At 43.4% G+C, this 20,684-nt stretch overlaps 2 protein-coding genes and 1 long non-coding RNA gene across 6 annotated transcripts; all 3 read left to right on the top strand.

Moving 5' to 3' along the window:
* Window positions 1–812: 812 nt before the first annotated feature.
* ykt6 (YKT6 v-SNARE homolog (S. cerevisiae)) lies at window positions 813–9,416 on the top strand. Its single transcript, XM_010876709.5, has 8 exons — window positions 813–952; window positions 1,575–1,766; window positions 2,462–2,544; window positions 2,630–2,730; window positions 2,889–2,993; window positions 4,543–4,608; window positions 6,425–6,526; window positions 6,703–9,416. The coding sequence occupies exons 2-8, from the start codon at window positions 1,663–1,665 to the stop codon at window positions 6,736–6,738; spliced, it is 597 nt and encodes a 198-aa protein (XP_010875011.1). The 5' UTR covers window positions 813–952; window positions 1,575–1,662; the 3' UTR covers window positions 6,739–9,416.
* On the top strand, window positions 5,698–6,411 carry LOC117595445. Its single transcript, XR_004576731.1, has 3 exons — window positions 5,698–5,912; window positions 6,152–6,344; window positions 6,377–6,411. It is a non-coding gene; the product is annotated as an uncharacterized LOC117595445 (long non-coding RNA).
* Window positions 9,417–15,035: 5,619 nt separating the features above from the next.
* Window positions 15,036–19,089, top strand: sb:cb288. 4 transcript variants are annotated; one of them, XM_034296701.1, is made up of 6 exons: window positions 15,036–15,354; window positions 15,708–15,850; window positions 15,949–16,000; window positions 16,086–16,160; window positions 17,804–17,888; window positions 18,196–19,089. In XM_034296701.1, the coding sequence occupies exons 2-6, from the start codon at window positions 15,832–15,834 to the stop codon at window positions 18,442–18,444; spliced, it is 480 nt and encodes a 159-aa protein (XP_034152592.1). In that variant the 5' UTR covers window positions 15,036–15,354; window positions 15,708–15,831; the 3' UTR covers window positions 18,445–19,089. The 4 variants fall into 4 exon arrangements, with proteins under 4 accessions (XP_034152592.1, XP_034152594.1, XP_034152593.1 ...); XM_034296703.1 differs by having other exon boundaries at window positions 15,036–15,375; window positions 15,720–15,850; XM_034296702.1 differs by having other exon boundaries at window positions 15,036–15,375.
* The last annotated feature ends 1,595 nt before the right edge of the window (window positions 19,090–20,684 follow it).

The following is a 20,684-nucleotide window of genomic DNA, read 5'->3' as shown; positions in this document are numbered from 1 at the left end:
TTCAATGGTATTGCTGGATATTGGAACAAAGTTTCATCAGCTGTCCTGATGGCTGGTGGGTGACAGTCCTGCACGTAAAGAAGCCGGATGTAGATGTCCTGGTATATCATGGGTACATTTGGTCTGTGGTTGTGAGGCCATTTGGACATAAAGCACAATTCTCTAAAACTATATTAGAGTCATCTTATGGTGGAAAACTGAACATTGAATTCTCCAACAACAACTCTGGTGCACATTCTTGCAGTCAGCATTACAGTTGCAAATAGTAACTGTTCAATAGAGTGGCATTTTATTACACAAGCTGTAATGGCAACTGTATCATTATCATGCTGTTTAGTCAGCTTCTTGATCTGCCACGCTGGCCTGGAGGGATTATCTGAAATCCTCACTGAAAAGGTTAATTTGGGCAAAAATATTTAGAGAAATAAGCTTTTTGTGTGTAGAGAAATGTTCTGGGATGTTTTATTTCATGTAATGGAACAGGGGGGCAACAACCTACACGTCATGTTTATATTTTTGCTCCATGTGTAGTAATTACTTTTAGTTAGGCTGTGTGTATTTGAAATGTGTTGACTGGCTAGGATCGCGGAAATAGTATTAAGATCAATTATTGTGTCCAATATATATATATATATATATATATATATATTTTTTTGCCACTCAGGAAAGAGATGTACACGTTTTCTGACCGTACGTGCAGTTGGCTTATATTAAAATGATTTGGTTCATATGGTTGGCATACCCTGTCACATCTAAAGCACAACTAGGAACTTTACACACAATTTAGACGAAACGTTGCATTCCGGAAGAATTATCCTGTAGGACTTTACTTCGGTCCTGACGTCATCTGATGACGTGTTTGCATTCGGACTGCCAACTTACTAGCTAGCTAGGGCTTATGAATTAATTTAGTTTATATTTTATTCTCAACAGTTTATTGAAGTATTTTCTGGTAAGTAAGCATAATAAAATAATTTCAGCTTGCTCTATAGTTGTTGTTATCCTATAGTGCATACATCGCTAGCTAGCTGGTACAGCTAACGCCGTTACCTAGCTAGCTGCTACAACAACATCACAACAACTGTGCTAAAGTAAACTAGTCATCACTTGCTTATATCGTTTTGTATTTGAGCCACTTTTGGAAAAGGCTAGTCAACCTTTGAAGTTAAGTAACTAAATATTTTTTAGTTGTGTAAGTAACGTTAACCTAGCTAACTAGTACTGCATTAACTAGCTGCACATCTGTTGAGACCTGTCAAGTTCCTTCTCAACTTGCCCACAAACCAGCGTTGGAATTCATAATGTAATTAGCTAGTTAACTTCGTGGAGTCGATTTTTCGTCCACTAGGACCAGTGTGAGGTTAGCTGGCGACACAGCGTGTCAGTAACTAATTGATGTTACCCGGCCTCGGTATTTCCCAATAACTGTAGTCTGACGTGGTATCGTTTACAGTTAGCTACACTTGCTAGACTTCTAATCGTTTGGATTGTAAAATGTATTATACACAGGACTAGACATTTTATTGTGTTTAGCTATTTGGCTCGTGATTTTAATTGTGTACCTTTCTTGACAGGAAAGCAGTTTGGTTGTTGATGATTTGAAGCTGCTGCCGGAAGACACACCAATTATCCCTAGCTCCGTGACTCTGTCCCAGCACCGTCATGAAGCTGTACAGCCTTAGCGTCTTTCACAAAGGACCTACTAAATCAAACCTGCTCAAATCAGCATACGACCTCTCCTCATTCAGCTTCTTTCAGCGCTCTAGGTTGGATTTCCTCTTAGCACTTAGGGTGCATTTAAATTGTCCAACACAGGGGTTTCTTCTCTGTATCTTAATTGATATAAAGACTGGATTTGTGAAAACCATGCCTAGTGGTGTCGGATTACACAACTATCCAATTATTGTACATCAGTGCTGATGAAGTTGATTTCACTGTCATTAATAGTTGTTACATTTTATTTAATTATTATTTATAAAGGGCAGTCCCATTTAGACCAAGCTCTCATTTACAAGGGCACCCTGCTAAAACATAAACAAATTACAAAACAATGTGATTATTCTTGATTTCAATTTTTTTTGCATCAACAAAAATGTCCACAGTCAAAATGTTTTACTTCTCAAAAGGCAACAAAACTCTGCAGAAGCTCTACAGATTATTCCACACATGAAGGGGAAATAGTTGACTGACTTCATGAATGGAGAAATAGAGGCCTAAAATGGCTCAGTGGTATAAGGCAGCAGGTATGGCTCATTGACACTGCACTTCATTGTAGTGTCAATGAGCCACAACGCCCTGGGTTTAATACATCTTCAGTGCAGATGCCAGGGTGTCACAGCCGTGGTGACCGGGAAGCGCCAATGGCGGTGCATGTTGGTCTCATCAACCTGGGCTAAGAGAGGTGACGTTGGGTGATTACCAACACTGATTTCAGCATTGCCTGTGTTTTCCATTTTGGTAGTGTCCAAGAGTTCATGACTTTCACCAGCGCCTTGATTGTGGAGCGTTCTACACATGGCAGCCGAGCCTCAGTCAAAGAACAAGGTAAAGGCTTATTATATTGGGCTATAACTTTTGAGCATATTATAATTTGCTAATGGAGGAAACTTCTGTCCATTCCTTCCTCTAGAGTACCTGTGCCATGTATATGTACGGAATGACAGTCTGAGTGCAGTGGTGATAGCAGACAGCGAGTACCCCCAACGTGTCGCCTTTACACTACTAGACAAGGTTGGTCATCTGCAGAGATACTTCAATAGCAACAAGTGAATAAAGTAATGTAACTCTCTGGTTTGGGCCTTGGTCCCTACAAGTTATTGCTATTCTTCTCGGCCGTTTGGGATTTCTGTTTTCATCATGTAAAACTAAAATTTTGTTTGATCACACAGGTGCTAGAGGAGTTTTCCAGGCAAGTTGATAGTATAGACTGGCCCTCTGGTAACCCAGACACTATCAACTACAAAGCCCTGGACATGCACCTAGCCAAGTACCAGGTACAAGTGAAATCAAGTTTCTCAAGGAAACAAATTACATACGGTGCCTTTGGAAAGTATTTAGTTTTGTTAAACATTTTGTTATATACTTATTTTTTGCTGTCTACATACAATACCCTATCCTTTCATTTTAATCTAAAACACTTAGATGTTTGTACCTATTTAAGTCATATCCTTTATTCAGGACTTTGTGTAACGTCCTTAGGCCGCAATCATGGCTTTGAGTCTTCAGTCTACCTTGTTTGTACACCTTGATTGGGCCAGTTTCTCCCATTCTTCCTTAAAGATCCTCTCATGATCTTTCAGATGGGATGGTGAGCATTGGTGAACCGCAGTCTTCAGGTCTTCCCAGTAATGTTCAATGGGGTTTGAGTCCCGGCTTTGGCTGGGTACTTACAAACTTGTCCCTAAGCCACTCCAATATTATCTTGGCAATGTGCTTTGGGTCGTTGTCCTGCTGAAACATCTCCCCCTTAGTCTGAGGTCCTGTGCACTTTGGATAACGCTTTTTTTTTTTTAAGGACCTCTATATTTTTCTCTGTTCATCTTTCTCTCAATACTGACATGTCCCCCAGTCCCTGTTGCTGAGAAGCATCCACATAGCATGATGCTCCCACCACCCCGCTTCACTATTAGCCAAGTGATGAGCGGTACCTTGCTTTTGCCCGATGTAGCACTTGGCATTCAGACCTAATAGTTTGACTTGGGTCTCAGAGGATATTTATTCCTCATGCTCTCAAGAGTCCTTCAGGCAGCATTTAAAGTGCCTTTTATTCAGAAGTAGCTTCCCCCTAACCATTCTACCATAAAGGCCTGATTGATGGAGTGCTGTAGAGATGGTTGTTTTTCTGTCTGATTCTCCCATCACTGCAGAGATACTCTGAAGCTCACTTCCCTGACCAAGGCCTTTCTTGACCCATTGATGATGAAGCCAACTGTGCTTCTGGGAATTTTGAGTACTTATGTACGTGGGAGAATTCTACTTTTCATTTTCAGTTACTTGGCACAAATTTCAAAAAATATTGTCATTATGGGGTATTGTGTGTAGATTGTTGGATATTTTGTGTTGATTTATTTTAATCAATTATAACTGAAGTCTATCCCACAAAGAAAATTAAGTGACAGGGCCTGAATGCCTTCTGAAGGCCTTGCATATACAGACTGAGAAAGTATTGAAACTGTTGAAGACATTACTCTGATGTTATTGAGCTTTTCTGCAATTACATTGGTTTTCAATGCGATTTAAGTCTGATGGTGGATATGGGAATTTGCTTAATATTCATTTTCTGTGCAGTTAACAATTTCTTTGGATTTCTGTCTGTTTTTTTTCTTCCTGGAGGCAAACCAGGTTTTCAGGTCTTATTTCATGATCTCGCTGCCCTCAACAAGGGCCACAGGGACAGTAAAAATAAAATAGACATGACATCAAATATCCAATTTTATTCTAGAAAGTCACTTTTGCTCATGTTCAACAATAGTGGAAATACTTTCTCAATGTAAAACGAGTAAATCAATAAACACCTTGACAGGGTTTGTGTTTTCTCTTCAGAACCCCAGAGAAGCTGATGCGATGTCCAAAGTGCAGGCTGAGCTAGACGAGACAAAGATTATTCTGGTGAGACAGTTAACGCATTTGACAAGCCAAACTCTGCGGTAGGTGGGGTGGGTGTGGGATGTGTCGTGGGTATGGGGCTGCGGTAGGTGGGATGCGTCGTGGGAATGGGGCTGCGGTAGGTGGGATGTGTCGTGGGTATGGGGCTGCGGTAGGTGGGGTGGGTGTGGGATGTGTCGTGGGTATGGGGCTGCGGTAGGTGGGATGTGTTGTGGGTATGGGGCTGCGGTAGGTGGGATGCGTCGTGGGAATGGGGCTGCAGTAGGTGGGATGCGTTGTGGGAATGGGGCTGCGGTAGGTGGGGTGGGTGTGGGATGTGTCGTGGGTATGGGGCTGCGGTAGGTGGGATGCGGTAGGTGGGGTGGGTGTGGGATGTGTCGTGGGTATGGGCAGTGGTAGGTGGGATGCGTTGTGGGAATGGGGCTGCGGTAGGTGGGGTGGGTGTGGGATGTGTTGTGGGAATGGGGCTGCGGTAGGTGGGATGTGTTGTGGGAATGGGGCTGTGGTAGGTGGAATGCGCCGTGGGAATGGGGCTGCGGTAGGTGGAATGCGTCGTGGGAATGGGGCTGCGGTAGGTGGGGTGGGTGTGGGATGCGTCGTGGGTATGGGGCTCCGGTAGGTGGGATGTGTCGTGGGTATGGGGCTGCTGTAGGTGGGATGTGTCGTGGGAATGGGGTTGCGGTAGGTGGGGTGTGTCGTGGGAATGGGGTTGCGGTAGGTGGGGTGTGTCGTGGGTATGGGCTGCGGTAGGTGGGATGTGTCGTGGGTATGGGCTGCGGTAGGTGGGATGTGTCGTGGGTATGGGCTGCGGTAGGTGGAATGCATTGTGGGAATGGGGCTGCAGTAGGTGGGGTGGGTGTGGGATGTGTCGTGGGTATGGGTCTGCGGTAGGTGGGATGTGTCGTGGGTATGGGCAGTGGTAGGTGGGATGCGTTGTGGGAATGGGGCTGCGGTAGGTGGGGTGGGTGTGGGATGTGTCGTGGGTATGGGCTGCTGTAGGTGGGATGTGTTGTGGGAATGGGGCTGCGGTAGGTGGGATGTGTTGTGGGAATGGGGCTGCGGTAGGTGGAATGCGCCGTGGGAATGGGGCTGCGGTAGGTGGAATGCATTGTGGGAATGGGGCTGCAGTAGGTGGGGTGGGTGTGGGATGTGTCGTGGGTATGGGGCTGCGGTAGGTGGGATGTGTCGTGGGTATGGGGCTGCTGTAGGTGGGATGTGTCGTGGGAATGGGGTTGCGGTAGGTGGGATGTGTCGTGGGAATGGGGCTGCTGTAGGTGGGATGTGTCGTGGGTATGGGGCTGCGGTAGGTGGGATGTGTCGTGGGTATGGGGCTGCGGTAGGTGGGATGTGTCGTGGGTATGGGGCTGCGGTAGGTGGGGTGTGTCATGGGTATGGGCTGCGGTAGGTGGGATGTGTCGTGGGTATGGGCTGCGGTAGGTGGGATGTGTCGTGGGTATGGGCTGCGGTAGGTGGAATGCATTGTGGGAATGGGGCTGCAGTAGGTGGGGTGGGTGTGGGATGTGTCGTGGGTATGGGGCTGTGGTAGGTGGGATGTGTCGTGGGTATGGGGCTGCGGTAGGTGGGATGTGTCGTGGGTATGGGGCTGCGGTAGGTGGGATGTGTCGTGGGTATGGGGCTGCGGTAGGTGGGATGTGTCGTGGGTATGGGGCTGCGGTAGGTGGGATGTGTCGTGGGTATGGGGCTGCGGTAGGTGGGATGTGTCGTGGGTATGGGCTGAGGTAGGTGGGATGTGTCGTGGGTATGGGCTGAGGTAGGTGGCTTGCATCCTGACTGGACTGTGGTGTGTTGTTGTGTGCAGCATAACACCATGGAGTCTCTGTTGGAGAGAGGGGAGAAGCTGGATGATCTTGTGCAGAAGTCTGAACACCTGGGGAACCAGTCAAAAGCCTTCTATAAGACTGTGAGTAGTGGTTACAGACTGAGCTCTCCAGTTAATACAGTCACAGCATCTCTAAATTCCTCAGGACAAGTTGCTCACATTACTGATGGCACACATTTAGTACCTAAATAAACAAAAATGAAAAGCAATGTATTATTTGTTTTTAAATCATATTCTCTGTGTATTCTGTCTCAAAGGCAAGGAAGCAGAACTCATGCTGTGAGGTCATGTGATGATGCTGGTTGGTCCTCTTAGGATTTTCTTGGCCTTTCTGCTCATCCTACAACTCCAATCCCAACTCCCAACTCCAATCCCCAGGACACAGAGTGGCCGCTCAGTCTCTGGGAGGGGGCAGAGGGAAAGGAATGAGGAGAGGTCTAGTGTTGGGGGGGGGGGGGGGGTCTCTGGATTGTGTCTATAGTATGTGCTGATTGGGGGTACTGCAAGACTGGTTGGGGTTGGTCACAAAATATTTGCTTCATTGTAACTTTTCAAACGGTGTTTTGATGCTGGTTCATAGCCAGCCAGGACATTGTCAATTATCAGTAATGTGTTTTATTTTTGATGGTTTGTTGTTCTAAATGTCTTAAACATTTTCCTGAATTCTGACTGTATCAAGGTGTTAATCTGAGTTTTATCTCAGCTTTATGAAAGTTTAGAAAGAGGAGAGGACATTCTCTTGCTTGGCTTTAAAGCCAGCCGTGCCCACTCCGTGTTCTATCTAGTTACTCACAGCTGAGGTTTAAGAAAGACTTCTGGAAACCACAATCTACTGGTGATCTCCATACGGTCTTGTGATACATTTGATCGTAGTGTGTTCAGGCATGTTCAGTTATGTCTGAATGATGTCTCTGTGGCCCAGTGTAGTTCCATTCTGTGTAAGCACCATCAGATGAGCAGGATTTGCCTATGCAACTTTGCTTGAGAATACAGAACTTACATGTCAAATCCTATGAAACTGTTTATAAAGCACATTTCCATCTGAAAAATGTGTCTCAAGTTGGTATTAGGTTGGGGGCAGCACGTAGCTTAGTGGTTATAGCATCTGATCAGTGACTAAAATGTTGCACGATTGAGTCCTGAATCTATCGTTCTGTCCCGGAGCAAAGCTCTTAACCCTCATTCTTCCCCAGGACGTTGCTGTTGGTGTGAATGTGCTCACAGGCAACAGACATGGTAAAATAAGGGTACAAATGTATAATAATATAGCATCGAAACATTCCTAGGTATTTTTCATGCACAAGTTTGTTGTTGGCGTTGTAGCTTGAGGTTGAGCTTATGCTGAAACGGGCTAACCTGTACTGAGTGCATTCTGTTCTGATGACTTGGTATACATTGCCTTATTGAGGTGTGGGTTATGTCAAAGTCAAACATTATGAGTATGTATTAGGAAATGGTCTTTTTGCGCTGTAGTCTAATTCTATTAAAACATTTAGATTTTTCTTCTGCCAAGTAGCCTAAACAAAACCAATCTTTTTAGTGTGGACCTGTGTGGTTCCTAACAGTCCACCAGTTGGTTCTGATAAATGTGTACAAGTTATTTAGTTCTCCATTCGCTTTCCAACTGTAGTCTCATGTCTGCAACTATGCCATCTGTTGGCCGTAGAAATGTACTACACCAGGACTGGTGTTCAACTCAGTTTTAAAGTCATGTGACAATGGCAAATGTTACGTACTGAACAAGTGGTAAAATTTAGCCACCCAAATGTTTTTTATAAGGAAAGCAATAATTCTAACATTGCAGACTAAAATGTAATAGACCATACAATGCCACCCCCCCCCCCCCCCACACACACCCACAAGATCTGATCCAGACCAACAATTGATGAGTTCTATGTGCATCTTTACACTGTCATATATAAACGGTAATAGGTAAACATAGAAGTCACCATAGACCCAGCATTTTACTTCGCTGTATGCATATTTCACACTTTTCAGTGTAACCATCTATACGGCAGGTTGTTAGGTGTTTTTTACATGTTGATCTGCCGTAGTGCCTTTGACCTCTGAACCCACCATGACTCCAACCTTCCAATGGGATTATGATGGTCTTGATTTCAGAATCAAAACATCCTAATGGTTACCCATTTAGAATTCTGACAAATGCTAAAACAAACGTTCAACCAGACTTAAAGGTGAGATCGGATTAGTAAATTATCTTCCTGACCTACAGGATCAAAATCCCATTTCTCAACCCTGAGTTGATCAAGGTGAGATGAAGAGAAGCCTTTGCCATTTTAGATCTAGTATATCTTGCTGCTGAATTTTTGTCTATGACCTGGTTGTGTGTGTATGTGTGTGCTTGTGTGCCTGTGTGTTTGTACTTGTGTGCAAAGGCATAATTAGCCTAGTGTCAGTGACCTGAACTGCTCTTGTTGCTTTATGGCATAACTTCTGTGTAATAGTAGGCAGACTATATATTCACTCTGGCAGCAACAATGAATATTTTAAACATCAGCATGTGTCTCCATATGATGTTGGATCTTGAGGGTAAATTTGTCAGTGATCTTGTCAGTGGAGCACACTTTGAGTCTTGTAAATGCATTCGACCAACTAATCCAAAAGGACGCCAAGCCCCCCCCCCCCCCCCCCCCCCCCCAATTGGAACTCTGAGGAATTTGCTTCAGTAAATGTTTTCAGTGTTGTGAAGACGTAAATACTACAACAAATGCTGTTCAGAATGTGGATCTATAGCTTTTTAGTCAATCATTCCTCAAGTTTAAATATTGTGTGTGTTAACTGAGAGAAAGCGTGTCCTACTGAAAATTGTCAAAGTAACGCATCTCTTGGAATTGGAAGTAAACATTAAAAATGTTGTATTAACATCTCTTTTTGAAATATATTTTGCTAAAACACTAACTGTTTTACAGGACTTGTAATCTTGCTGAGATCAAATACAAAATACCTTCAACAGCTGTGTCCTGATCCTCATTTCTTGTCAAATGTAATGTTATAACCATGCTTAGGGTCAATTGTGACTTGAGTTGTGAATTGGTCTTTTAATTGTGGATTGTAGAGCCTCATCTGAATGAATGAAATATGAATGTAATTGTTTAGGTAACTGTCTGGCTAGTCTATTTGGTACAGGTAACTGTCAAAATAATTGGAATCAGTTGTTAATGTTGTAGCCTACTAGCAGGGTCGACTCCAGCCATAAGCAACATAATCGGTCGCTAAGGAGTCCCTGACCGATAGGGGCCAAAAGGCTAGAGCTGGCACTGTAAGGTAAGATCAATTAGAAAATGTTTGCACTTTCATAATCGCAAAATTATTGAAATACTTTTATATATTTGTGTAGCTAGATTCATTTAAGATAACATTATTTAGCAGAACGGCTAAACTGAAAATAATGAACCTAGCTAAGCAAATATATAAAAGTATTTAAATAATCTTGCGATTATGAAAGTGCAAAAACGTAATTTTCTACTTGATCTTACCTTACACCAACTAGCACCTCTTCTGTATTGAGTCCATGTGATAATAGTTCCGTGTTTGTGCTTGTTTTATTGGCTGGGGAAAATCGTACAATTTTGACTGATACTTTACTAAGGGGATCGCTGATGTTTGACTGGAGGAGGACTGACGATTGACAAGGGGAGGACTGATGATTGACAAGGGGATCGCTGATGTTTGACTGGAGGAGGACTGATGATTGACAAGGGGATCGCTGATGTTTGACTGGAGGAGGACTGACGATTGACAAGGGGAGGACTGATGATTGACAAGGGGAGGACTGATGATTGACAAGGGGATCGCTGATGTTTGACTGGAGGAGGACTGACGATTGACAAGGGGAGGACTGGCGATTGACAAGGGGAGGATTAAAGCTTAATCGGGGTGATGTTTGATAAGGCGAGAGCGGATACTTGACCAAGGGAGGGGTGACGTTTGACCGGGGGAGGGGTGATGACTGAGTAGGAGGAAGAACGGAGTTTCTGGGGAGGAATGATAACGTTCCTAATATGGATGCTGTAGCACACTGTCCGCTCGCAAGCACTACAAAGAGGCATGCTCCTATTTATTTCCAACGAGAGCCAGCGATTCACGGCTGTTTGACAATTATTAGTTTTAGACAATGAACTTGGCAATTCCACAGCTAGGTAGACCAGTTAGCTTCGCTATATGTTCTCGCAGGACTGGAGAGCCAGTGGGTAAATAATTTTTATTGGTAGGAAGCAACATAACTACGCCTCAAAAGCACAGAGGCCTTGAATTAATCTCAAATCGCATTCTATATACTACGCACAGCAAGAACGTATTTCACGGTCAATGATGAAGTGCGTACTGTTTAGTATACTGTATAGTTAGCTAGTATGCCAGTATTGGGACCGATTGGGACGTACTACTTTGTCATGAAATTTCGTCTCAACATTAGATAATTTTGTCACACATTAACATCACGCAAAGTTTGAGTATTTAGCTAGACACCATTAAGCAACTATAGGGGGATCACACTTCTCAGCCTCCCCGGGAAAGTCTATGCCAGGGTTCTGGAGAGGAGAATACGGCCGATAGTAGAACCTCGGATTCAGGAGGAACAGTGTGGTTTTCGTCCGGGCCGTGGAACACTGGACCAGCTCTATACCCTCTACGGGGTGTTGGAGGGTTCATGGGAGTTTGCCCAACCAATCCACATGTGTTTTGTGGATTTGGAGAAGGCATTCGACTGTGTCCCTCGCGGCATCTTGTGGAGGGTGCTTGGGGAATATGGGGTCCTGGGTCCTTTGCTAAGGGCTGTCAGGTCCCTGTACAACCGAAGCAGGAGCTTGGTCCGCATTGCCGGCAGTAAGTCAGACTTGTTCCCAGTGCATGTTGGACTCCGGCAGGGCTGCCCTTTGTCACCGGTTCTGTTCGTAATTTTTATGGACAGAATTTCTAGGCGCAGCCAGGGGCCGGAGGGTGTCAGGTTTGGGGACCACACAATTTCGTCTCTGCTCTTTGCAGATGATGTTGTCGTGTTGGCCCCTTCTAACCAGGACCTTCAGCATGCGCTGGGACGGTTTGCAGCCGAGTGTGAAGCGGTGGGGATGAAAATCAGTACCTCCAAATCCGAGGCCATGGTCCTCAATCGGAAAAGGGTGGCTTGCCCACTTCAGGTTGGTGGAGAGTGCATGCCTCAAGTGGAGGAGTTTAAGTATCTAGGGGTCTTGTTCACGAGTGAGGGAAGGATGGAACGGGAGATTGACAGACGGATCGGTGCAGCTTCTGCAGTAATGCAGTCGATGTATCGGTCTGTCGTAGTGAAGAAAGAGCTGAGCCGCAAGGCGAAGCTCTCGATTTACCAGTCAATCTACGTTCCTACTCTCACCTATGGTCATGAGCTTTGGGTTATGACCGAAAGGACAAGATCCCGGATACAGGCGGCCGAAATGAGCTTTCTCCGCAGGGTGGCCGGGCGATCCCTTAGAGATAGGGTGAGAAGCTCGGTCACCCGGGAGGAGCTCAGAGTAGAGCCGCTGCTCCTCCACATCGAGAGGGGTCAGCTGAGGTGGCTTGGGCATCTTTTTCGGATGCCTCCGGAACGCCTTCCTGGGAAGGTGTTCCGGTCCTGTCCCACCGGGAGGAGACCCCGGGGAAGACCTAGGACACGCTGGAGGGACTATGTCTCCCGGCTGGCCTGGGAACGCCTCGGTGTCCCCCCGGAAGAGCTAGAGGAAGTGTCTGGGGAGAGGGAAGTCTGGGCATCCCTGCTTAGACTGCTGCCCCCGCGACCCGGCCCCGGATAAGCGGAAGAAGATGACATGACATGACATGACCATTAAGCATTGTGTTAAACTGACGTTTCTTGTAATGTTTACTTCTACCACAAATATCATCTATGAACTGTATGGCTTTTGCCACTGGCTGTTTTAGCTTACAAGCCAGTAATACTAGTATCTTACGGCTTGGAATATTCTTAAGAATTGAGCCCCTTCTAGAGAGACTGAAGATGACCTTTACACTGCCAAAGCTATTTCATTTCATGGCACAACAGCGTCCGTTTTCCTTTCATTTGTAAATGACTTTGATGCAGTAACTATACATATAGGCGAAAATAACTACCAATATCGGTGACGATAACTTACTTTTGTGGAAACCCCTCTTTTTACTGCGCAATGGGTTGTGGTCTATATTACCCCAAAAAGCATGCATGGATGCATACTTCGAAAATCCACCAGAAATATTACACCATTTGGAAACTTTTGGCATACTATTTTCAGTGTGCTAGGGTTTGGAACATATTGTCTCGCATACTCATCTGGCATACTGTGTAGTATGCAAGTATGCCATTTGAGATTCCGCCCTTGTGCTTTTCCATACCAATTTGTAAGAATATGTGAACATACCACGCATGCGTCAACCGTCAAAATGGTTTGCATACTTTTGAACTAGGGGGAAAGCAGTGCTTTTGCTGTTTCACCCCTACCTTTTTGAGGAACCGAGCCCGTGAATGTTAGAGGAAGCGGGAGTTCAATTTCTGTTGACAAATCCATAATCACTGCAGAAAAATATAATTATTAGGAACACAATATCATACAGTTCTATTTCTTCCAAAACCCCAGGGTATGCAGTGCCTACCCAGACCACATGTCACTGGTGCAGTCTCAGACCCACAATTTCTCCCAGCGGAAAAACGTTAGAATTCACTTCTCAACTAAACAACGACCATTCCTAAATGTTAGGCAGCGAAAACAATGAAATATATTAAAATCAAATTGAAGTAGGCTAATTACATTTTGGGCCTGTTATAAAAGCAATATATTTTTTGACTGTGCCAAATACATGTCATTCTTTTCCCAAGGTTCCACAAATTGTGTGTTTCATACACTGCTCCAAAAATTTAAGGGAACACGTAATCATCACAGTATAATATCAAGTCAGTTAAACTTCAGGGATATCAGTCTGTCCAGTTAGGAAGCATAAGCGACATTGATTGTAAATCAATGTCACCTGTTTTGGTGCAAATGAAAGTGACAACAGGTGCACTGGAGAGGCAACCCCCAAAAACAGAATTGTTTTGCAGGTGGTAGCAACAGACAATTGTTCTCTCCTTATTCTTTTGTAACTGATTCTGGTGTTATGCCTTTTGTGACTGATTCTTATTTCTTTGTTCTCAACAAATTCCACAATGTACTGTAAATATTTTGTTTTTTAATATATTTCCTTCATCAAGACTCAATGTATAATCTAATTGTTCCCTCCCTTTTTTGAGCAGTGTATATTAGATTAGATTCTACGTTATTGTCATTGAACAGTACGAGTAAAGTACAACAGAATTACAGTTAGCATTTAACCAGACGTGCAAATAGAAGAGGGCAGAAAATGTACAAGTTTTAAGTGACGTGTGGGTGACAAGTGGAATGTATAGAAGTGCAATGAAGGAAAATACAGTGCAAAATGTCAAATAGGGGAGGGCAGAAAATTTTCAGATTTACAAGTATTAAATATATGCGCGTGCAAGTAGGAATGAATAGTTGTGCAATGAGGCAAATGCAAGAACAAATGGCAATTCTGACTGTGCAGTCGAGCAAGTTGGAGGTATAAGGTAGTCTGTACAACTGAAATGCAGGGATAGCAGCAATGAGGTTCCAGAGGTAGACGTGCATGTAACATCTGAAAAAAAGAAAAGCAAGTACAACGGCAGTTCTGAATGTGCAGTGCAGGCAAACTGAAGGTGCAAGGTGGCATGTGAAACTGTAATGCAGGGATAGCAGCAAAGAGGTTCCCGAGGTGGACAAGTAGTACAAGGGAGTAGTGCAGCAAGGTCCCAGAGAGGCAGTACAAAGCGGTGGGTGGATGGGTATGGTTAGTGATGGGATGGGTCACAGAGTTCAGCGGGGTTACAGTAGATGGGAGCAAGCTGTTCCTGAGCCTGTTGGTGCGGGACCTGCTTGCACCAGCTTGCACTCCTTCCTTTAGCCACTCAAATTTGAGCATGGAGAAAAGCTCAAGTTGGAAAATATATATATAACCACAACTAAGAGCAGGTTTCCAAATGATACTGACTCCATGAGAATCAATTGAATCCCTCTGAAAACATACCTCCCATTATCACAGAAATATAATGTATATCTTTATTTAGCTTTTCTTAATGTTTTATGACTAAATAGCTTATTTGAATCCCAATCAAGTTGCATAGGGAAAAAATATAAACTTAACTGGCTAGGTAAAACTCCTTCTTTCATTAAAACAAATTTGGCACCCTGCTCATCATTTACAATATTTCATTACTTTACTGGACAACAAACCAAACATATTGACATGGGTAAATATGCCAGCCACCAGAACTTAGTAAAACCTACAACAGCCAAAAACAGACCAATATGTTTAGATTTGCCAAAGGTTCCCTTTAGAATTAACTGATTAGAACACCCCAGACTCCCTGCTTTTTTGCCTTTAGGTCAACAACCTCTAAGGTGGAGAAAATACTGTAATTTGCATTGAACTGTATATAGCTCTGATTACTTAGCTCACATTGTAAGTTGTAGAGAGTTGGCTGGTGAACAAGACTTTTCGATTTGAGAAGGGTGACATCCCTCGCCGCTTTTGCCCGTTCTTTGCTCGGGCCACAGACCGGTACAAAGCGCTCAGATTAGTTCAACTCTCTTAAATGGTTAGGGTGTCATAATTCAAACTCCCTTCGCCCTCCCTTTGAAGACAGAAGTCAGCTGATGAAAAATGTTCAGAGAAATTTCTGTCGGTGCGAAACTACCTACTGTGATTATAGGGTTTCCTGGTGCGCTTGCCACAGACCTGCTGTAATGAAACGAGCGTCTTTTGCTCCAATCTGACAACATCCGCGGGCAGAAATGTGGAGTGAGGTGAAAAACCACACCAAAATAGTTTTTCGCGGGGGAAACACATCAGAGGTAAGACAGAAAACAAAATAGGTAAGCGAAAAACAAGAAGCGTTTTGTTCTCCCAGGAGATTTAAATCAGATAATACTTGTTTATAGGCTAGTGACTTTACCTGCAAGAGATGTATCTATATTATATCGATTTACAACCTGTATATGTGGCTATTAATATTTCTTCAACAATAAAAAACACCTGAGATATTTTGGAAAAGCCATTGGCTCAGTTCTTATCTTGGCCAAACATTGGTTGGGCGCAAAGGCCTACTTTTAATTTTCCACTCTGATAGAATTCCTCCAGTGTTTTTCCTGAAAGTTTTCTCTCCCTGTTTTTCTCTCCCTCTCTCTGTCTTTGTGTGTTTTCCAAGGGAAATTTCCAGGGAAGGGTCAATACAAGCTGAAAATCAGAGATCTTGTTGGGCTATATATGAATTGGATCAGAATGCTAGGTCAATTATAGCAGAAATCACAGACGGACATGAACAGACCAGCATGTTACCTCACTTCATTGGTTTGTCCTGGAACCATGTTTCTCTACTCGTGTGCATGGGTTTCATAATGTGTGTCCTGTTGCTATGTTTTCACATTCTGTGTGTTTCTGTCTTTCAGGGGGCTGTTCCAATACACCCATGGGTCCACTCTACAAAACAACACAGCAATGGTAAGTGTGTCCAGTGTCCAACACACACACAAGCAAACACTGCATAACCATGGGTTCAAAAATGTGTTATAATAAACCTTTCTAGGGTCTCAAAGCTCAACGGCCAACCCTCCTCCTTCACACATGGACCCCTTGGCCAGAGGCAGTGGAATCATCCCAGGTGACACACACCCCTCACATCCCAGGAAACACATCACAAAATCAAAAGTGAAGTGCAGACTTACTGGCCGTTTCCCCACAGAATAGAAGGGTTAGATGGCAGAAGGGTCAGTGGTGTGGGTCATTCAGGATTATGGGTGGTGTGGGTCATTCAGGTTTATGGGTGGTGTGGGTCATTCAGGTTTATGGGTGGTGTGGGTCATTCAGGTTTATGGGTGGTGTGGGTCATTCAGGATTATGGGTGGTGTGGGTCATTCAGGTTTATGGGTGGTGTGGGTCATTCAGGATTATGGGTGGTGTGGGTCATTCAGGTTTATGGGTGGTGTGGGTCATTCAGGTTTATGGGTGGTGTGGGTCATTCAGGTTTATGGGTGGTGTGGGTCATTCAGGTTTATGGGAGGTGTGGGTCATTCAGGTTTATGGGAGGTGTGGGTCATTCAGGTTTATGGGTGGTGTGGGTCATTCAGGTTTATGGGTGGTGTGGGTCATTCAGGTTTATGGGTGGTGTGGGTCATTCAGGTTTATGGGAGGTGTGGGTCATTCAGATTTATGGGTGGTGTGGGTCATTCAGGTTTATGGGTGGTGTGGGTCATTCAGGTTTATGGGTGGTGTGGGTCATTCAGGTTTATGGGTGGTGTGGGTCATTCAGGTTTATGTACATATACAGTTGAAGTCGGAAGTTTACATCCACTTAGGACAGAAGTTATTAAGCTCATTTTTCAACCACTCCACCGATTTCATGTTAACAAACTATTATTTTGAGCCCGGACCTGAATCCAATTGAACATCTGTGGGGTGATCTGAAGAGGGGTGTGCACAGGAGATGTCCTCGCAATCTGACAGATTTTGAGCGCTTTTATAAAGAAGTGAGCAAATATTGCCTCGTCAAGATGTGCCATGCTAATAGACTCCTACCCAAAAAGTCTGTAATAAAATCAAAAGGTGCTTCAATAAAGTATTAGTTTAAAGGTGTGCACAGTAATGCAACCAGGTTATTGTGATTTATTTATTTATTTTCTCAAAGATTTGTTTGTTTTTCAATTTAATTGTTCATGTTATAGGTCACATTAAAGGTGGAAAAAGTTCTGACATGATTTATCTGTCTCATTCTTTTACATCACAAGAACCTGGCATTTTAAAAGGGGTGTGTAGACTTTTTATATCCACTGTATTTGTCCCAAAACTTTTGGTGTCCTGAAATAACAGGAACAGGATAACAGGAAATGTTTTCTAAATTAGTTTCTAAATTGGGAAACCATTATGAATACATGCCCTCAAGTAGAAGCTAAGAATCTACATATACCATAACCTCAAAACAATTGTTTGATTACAAATCCAAACTTTAAAAAATAGAGCCAAAAGTTGAGAACTAAATTGTCCCAATAAATACGCAGGGCACTGTTGATTGTGAGCCAAGAGGGAGAACATTTGTTATTGCTGTACTGCACTGTGCTGTGACAGCACTGTGCTGCTTAAAAAATGCTTCCACATCCTGTAGATAAGTTCCCACTACACTGTAGAGATGGCCTTCATTTAAAGTAAGGGGACATGCGCGGGTAATATTAGGGTAGCATTTTGTGTTGACACTCTCAAGTTTCTCCCTGTGGACGTGTTGCTTTCTGACACTCCGAAATCTCTCTACAGGTGCCATTGCAGCCGCGGTGTTCATTGGGTTCATACTGGCTCTCTACACAGTCCTGTGGAAGTGCATGGTCTCACCACCTCAAAGGTAAGGCTCGGGGAAACCAAATAGGAATGACTTTTATTAATAATCGTCAAGACTTTAAGATTTTGATGACAGGTTGCGGCACTGTTTGAGTATATCTGCCGTGATAATCTGTCTTTCTCTTCAAACGGTCAACTGTAAGTTTGTTTAAAGGTGAAAATCTTAGTTACTGGTTTAATCAGAAATTCTAACAGTGCATTGTTGTACTTACTTGGACACCTTTCTTTAAGATATTTTATTTAACTTGTATCTCATAATTAGTTGTGAGTCTGTGAGTAACAACTGTGGTGTCTGAATTCCTTCAACCCAGACTGAGGAAGAGAGTGAGGGTTTGAGAGTAGAGGAGTCAAGCCAAGGCTTAACCCTTAAGATCTCATCTGCGATATCTGTCCAGAGGATTTCTATTCAAACTCAAGCACATCTAAACCTCTCGTGTCAAATGGAACCTGAAGAATGTACACACATTGACCTCCCATCAATATGTTCCTGGCTGTCAGAGAGGGATGGCAGATCCTGTGATCAAAGCTTGATGGAATGGACTCTAAAAATCCTCTTTTAATAAAGCATCCTGTCAGTGATTCTCCATGATCCATGGAAGTCACTGTATGACACTGTACTTTGGGAGACTTGATCCTGATATGAACAGAGGCGTAGCCACACTGTTAAGCATACACCTATGTGCAGGTCACAGTTTTTCTGTCTATGCTGGGAGCTTCGTACTACTGAAGGAAGAGGCATCATCATCATTGGTCAAAAAGCCTGCTGGCAACCATATGGAGTCTCAGGAAACATTCCTTATACATCCCCAGAACAATAATGGAAAGGGGAACTTTATTCAATATTCCCTTTTCAGTCAAGCAACTGATTTTATTTGTTTAGATTTTGCTGTGCAAGAATACCTTGTTTCTAATCATTTGGATGTGTTTTTCTGAACTGGGTGAAGGTGTGTTGAACTGAGCATCAGGGTTGATTCAAAAAACAAACAAACAAGGAAATGTGATATGAAATGTTTTTAGATTCCATGCCACATTAACTGAATATTGTACTATATTTTAGTGTATATTAGGTATGTTTTAATATTTGTATGTTAATGTGTTAACATTTTTGAGTAAAATTCTAAGATTTGCATTCAAGGCCAATTGTCTGCTAAAAATACTGACTGTATTATATGTTGCTTATGGTCATTAAACCCACTTTAACAGTTGAGTTTTCCCTTATAAATAATACGAGTTATTCAGAATTAACACAAGTTACCAAACTGTGTTGTGATTAATTTCCTGATGATTAGTCTCTGAAACACAGATCATCTTCTGTGATATGCAAAATCTGTCCACAGGGACAAAAAAGAAAATATGTCACTGGTTTTTAAACCTCTCCTTGGGGACATGGGGATTTACCTGTGCTATCTCTGGAATAATTCAAATGCATGGTACAGCTAGTATTGTCTGTTTTGGAAGTGAGTCACACTGTAACAGCTAGCAACCTGCTTTTTAAAATGGCAGGTGATTTAATAAGAAACACAACTGCAGGCACCTAGGCACTCCCACAAAAAAAAATGTTTTGAATAGAGCTTGGAATGGAGCCTGGTGAGGGTGGAGTGGGGCCTTAGGAGGTTGGTGAACAATATGACAAGTACAGAAAGATTAACAGTCATTTTATTGTCAGTCCTTATCCTGTTACCGTTTACTCTTGCTATAGATATAGCTAATTCCAGCCTTGGTTATTAGGATTGAAGTGACAAGGTATTGGCCAGCATGTCACATTTCACAGTGTGAGTAGTAAGGTAAGTTACACCCTTTGCTACGTTAATCAGTTCAGAGTCATTTCAGAATCTATTTTAAAAGGTAGAGGTTTTGGAGGGCGGAGAGGTCATCTGCCGTTTTAAGCTTCAGCAGTAAGCTGGTTTCACCACTGGGCTTCCAGGTTTGAGAAGAGCGCTGACTAGGAACTGGAAGGTTGGGTCAAACAAGAATCCAGAGGTGCTGGAATGGAGTGCTCGCAAAGTAAAGAAGGAGGAGCTCTGTCTTGTTGGCTGACATCCAAGTATAAAGGTATGCCAGGCACGCATGAAGACGTCAACACCTGTGTGTGAGACGAGGAGTATGATAAAAAAAAAACAAAAAGATTAATCCCCAAAGTTGACATGAGAGGGGAGGTCATGTTAGCATATAGTGGAGCTGTGTAGAGAAGAGGGCCTTGACCCAAGTGCTGAGGGAGGTCAGTAATGATCAGTTGTGCCTTGGGGCAGTCATATTCTCTATGCCTCGTCAAGCTGGAGCTTCCTGTAGGGTAGGATGCAATCCAAAACTGATAATTTGGTGTCAAAGGCAGCATTTAGATCTAGGAAGATTGGGAAGTGTGAAGAGAATCTGTCAGAAAAATGGTTGAGATTAAGAGACCCTGTTTGAAGCCTGAAAGGTTAGGGTTGTGGAGATCTGAGGGAGAACCAGTGCGTTGGTCTGAGGTAATACTCAAGGGAAAACGAAGGATAGTGGTTTGAAGTAGTTTGTGATGTCAGAGACGTCGAGTGTTGGATCAATAAGATGACCTTGTTGATCTAATTGTCACTCGTTTTGATTATTGTACTGCCATTTCTGCTCCCTAGACTAACATAACTGAGACATTAACAAAGCTTTGCATGAAATTTCCACTCACCATGTGCTTTCTCAAACAGTCCTGCTTCCAATTAATTTCTGACCAAGGACATTTTAAGTTGCCAAGAATGTTACTTTCTGCTCCAATTTGTCATATTAGAGGAAAAGAATTTCAGGGACAAAAGTACATTCTGTTGTCATGGAG

Source organism: Esox lucius, chromosome 13 (assembly GCF_011004845.1).
Source record: "Esox lucius isolate fEsoLuc1 chromosome 13, fEsoLuc1.pri, whole genome shotgun sequence".
NCBI classification, from domain to species: domain Eukaryota; kingdom Metazoa; phylum Chordata; class Actinopteri; order Esociformes; family Esocidae; genus Esox; species Esox lucius.
The sequence above is the reverse complement of the archived record's forward strand: the minus strand, read 5'-3'. Positions and strand labels throughout refer to the sequence as shown.